The 2,406-nt window shown below is 55.0% G+C and overlaps 1 protein-coding gene across 1 annotated transcript in view; it reads right to left on the reverse strand.

Annotated features, from left to right (window-relative positions):
• The window catches only part of SMAD3 (SMAD family member 3), a 127,520-nt gene extending 125,120 nt beyond the window's left edge, over nucleotides 1-2,400 (reverse strand). Inside the window, exon 1 of the mRNA XM_010834522.1 lies at nucleotides 2,146-2,400. Within this exon, the coding sequence (XP_010832824.1) occupies nucleotides 2,146-2,351 (206 nt within the window). The 5' untranslated portion in view covers nucleotides 2,352-2,400. The remainder of the gene's footprint in view (nucleotides 1-2,145) is intronic.
• Nucleotides 2,401-2,406: the final 6 nt, after the last annotated feature.

Genomic DNA, 2,406 nt, shown 5'->3' on the forward strand with positions numbered 1-2,406 from the left:
AGAGCCATGGGAAGGCTGAGTTAACTTGAACTCTCAGGAACATCCAAAGTGTCCATATGCCCAAGGCTGCGGAAAACACTGGAAGAGGAAAAGGCAGGCCACAGCTATGCTTTCCCAGAGGGCAAACTCCTACTAAGGCAAGGGGGAGCCAGGCCTCTCCTCCAGGCTGTCACCAGCCCAAAGAATGCTGGCAACCTTACTACCAAAGGTCCCAGGGCCCACCCCTGTAGCCATCAGCAAAGAATGTATTCAGACCCTTCAAAGTGAAGAGGAGCCATGGTAAGCAGAAAGGGCACATTTGGTCAGAATGGCATGTTTTGCTATGCCAAGCCTTTTCACCTCTCTCCTCCAGAGTTTTCTCAACTTTGAAAATAGGATCAGTCTTAGGCCTAATTAATTGCCTTATCTATTTTCCAGCAGTTTCTTTTTCTTGATCTCCTAAAAGCATACCAAAATCCTTTGTAAACTGTGAAACAATTCATGCAGCTGTTCGTTTTATACTGGATACTGATTTTTTTTTTTTTCTGTCTCAAAACATAAAAAAGCACTTGTCCTCAGCACCCTCAGGCAGGTAAGAAGGTAGGTTCTCCCCAGGAGGGAGAAGTATGACATTCATTTACCCTACTCCCTACCCCTCACCTAAAGTAATAAAGAAGGAAGAACCGGGGCTGAGACCAGGACCTAGGACTCCCTGACCATCACATCACACCACCTCCTCTGAAGTCAATTCTGGCTCCCCATCATACACCAGAACACACTTCCCAGACAGCACACCACCTTCCTTCCCGCTTTATTGACTGGATCCACCCAGTTTTGAAAAAAAAAATTATTATTTTTCAAGTCAGCACTCCCACCATATGTGGCATTTATTTCCAGAGGAGGCCGGCTCTGGGTTTCCGTGGACAGATGTTGCTTTGTGCCTGCCTGACACGGCTGGCGGCCGGCGTACAGCTGCCCCGAGCAGGTGGCCAAGGACGGAGTCCACTTCTGGCCCGGCATCAAGAGGGACAATTTATGTGGAGCTCTGGCCCCGGGGACCCTCTGCTCATTCCTCCACAGCCAGGGACCCCTACTCACACACACAAACTCAGTACACAATTAAGACGTTCAAAGGAGGCTAAGAGGGAGACACAGAAAGCTAGGATACTTCCCCCCTCAACACATCCCAATTTCCAGCCAGGCGCAGCTAAGCTAAGAGAAGGCCGTGGGGAGTGGAGAGAAGTCACTGACCCCTTCTATCAGCCATCTGTGAGCTCCTGCCAGACCTAGCTAGCGCGAAGTGGAGGATAAAGGAGGTCCAGACAGATGGCAAAGCGCTTTGGGAAGCAGGGCTCCGTAGGAATGCGAGGGCCGATGCGAGGCCCACTTTGGGGTGCGTTTTGTTATCTCCTCGGCTCCAAACCCCCCTCCTTTCGGCACCCACCCGCAATCTCAGACTGAAAGAAGGGCAAAAAACAGTCGGGGGAGGCGGGGGAGAAGACCCCACTCTCCGCCACTTATCTCTCTCATTTGAAAGTCAGAGCACTGCACTGCAACTAAAGTGCGTGTGTGCGGAGGGGGCGGGAGACTGGCACAACCGAATCTAAAAATACTCGATAAAAATGCTAATCCCGAAGGCAAAGAGAGAACGAAGAAGGAATCTGTCAATCACGAGGCTCCCGCTCCTCACCCACAGCCCCAGCTGTACGGACTGCATTCCTGTCGAGAAGGAAAGAAGTGGGGGGACAGGAATGAAGAAAAGAAAGGGATAGACACCACCACCTCTCCGAGCGCGGGCCGCGGGGGCGGGAGGCGGCGGCGGAGGAGGGGCTCGGGCCCGCGGAGCCGAACAAAGCGGGCCTCAAGTTCTATCCCGCAGCTCCCCGGGGTGTGGGGGGGCCATCCTGCAGCACCCCCTTTCCCGGAGGTGAAAAGCCAATGCGGGGTCTGGGAGAGCGAGTGCCGCGTGGAAGTCCCAGGCTCTGAATCTTTGCAATTCTAGAAAAGGTTTTGTTTGGGGTCCCCCTCACCCGCTTCCTGCCTGCGTTCCCACCCCTCGTATATACACACACACGCACACAATCCCTCCTGCTCAAATCCCACCAGGCCGGCCCCGCCACGCTATGGGGCTGGGCGGGCGCGCCCCAAGGTCCCTCCAGCCCCCACCTGGGGATGGTGATGCACTTGGTGTTGACGTTCTGCGTGGTGATGGCTTTCTCCAGCTCGTCCAGCTGCCCCGTCTTCTTGAGCTTCTTGACCAAACTCTTGACTGCCTTCTCGCACCACTTCTCCTCCTGCCCGTTCTGCTCGCCCTTTTTCCAGCCCAGCAGGCGCTTCACGATCGGGGGAGTGAAAGGCAGGATGGACGACATGGTTGGGGAGGGCGCGCGAGCTGCGAGGAGCGCCCCCGGCGGGGCTGGGCGCGGC

The sequence above is a fragment of the Bison bison genome, unplaced genomic scaffold (assembly GCF_000754665.1).
Source record: "Bison bison bison isolate TAMUID 2011002044 unplaced genomic scaffold, Bison_UMD1.0 scf7180017864034, whole genome shotgun sequence".
Classification (NCBI taxonomy): domain Eukaryota; kingdom Metazoa; phylum Chordata; class Mammalia; order Artiodactyla; family Bovidae; genus Bison; species Bison bison.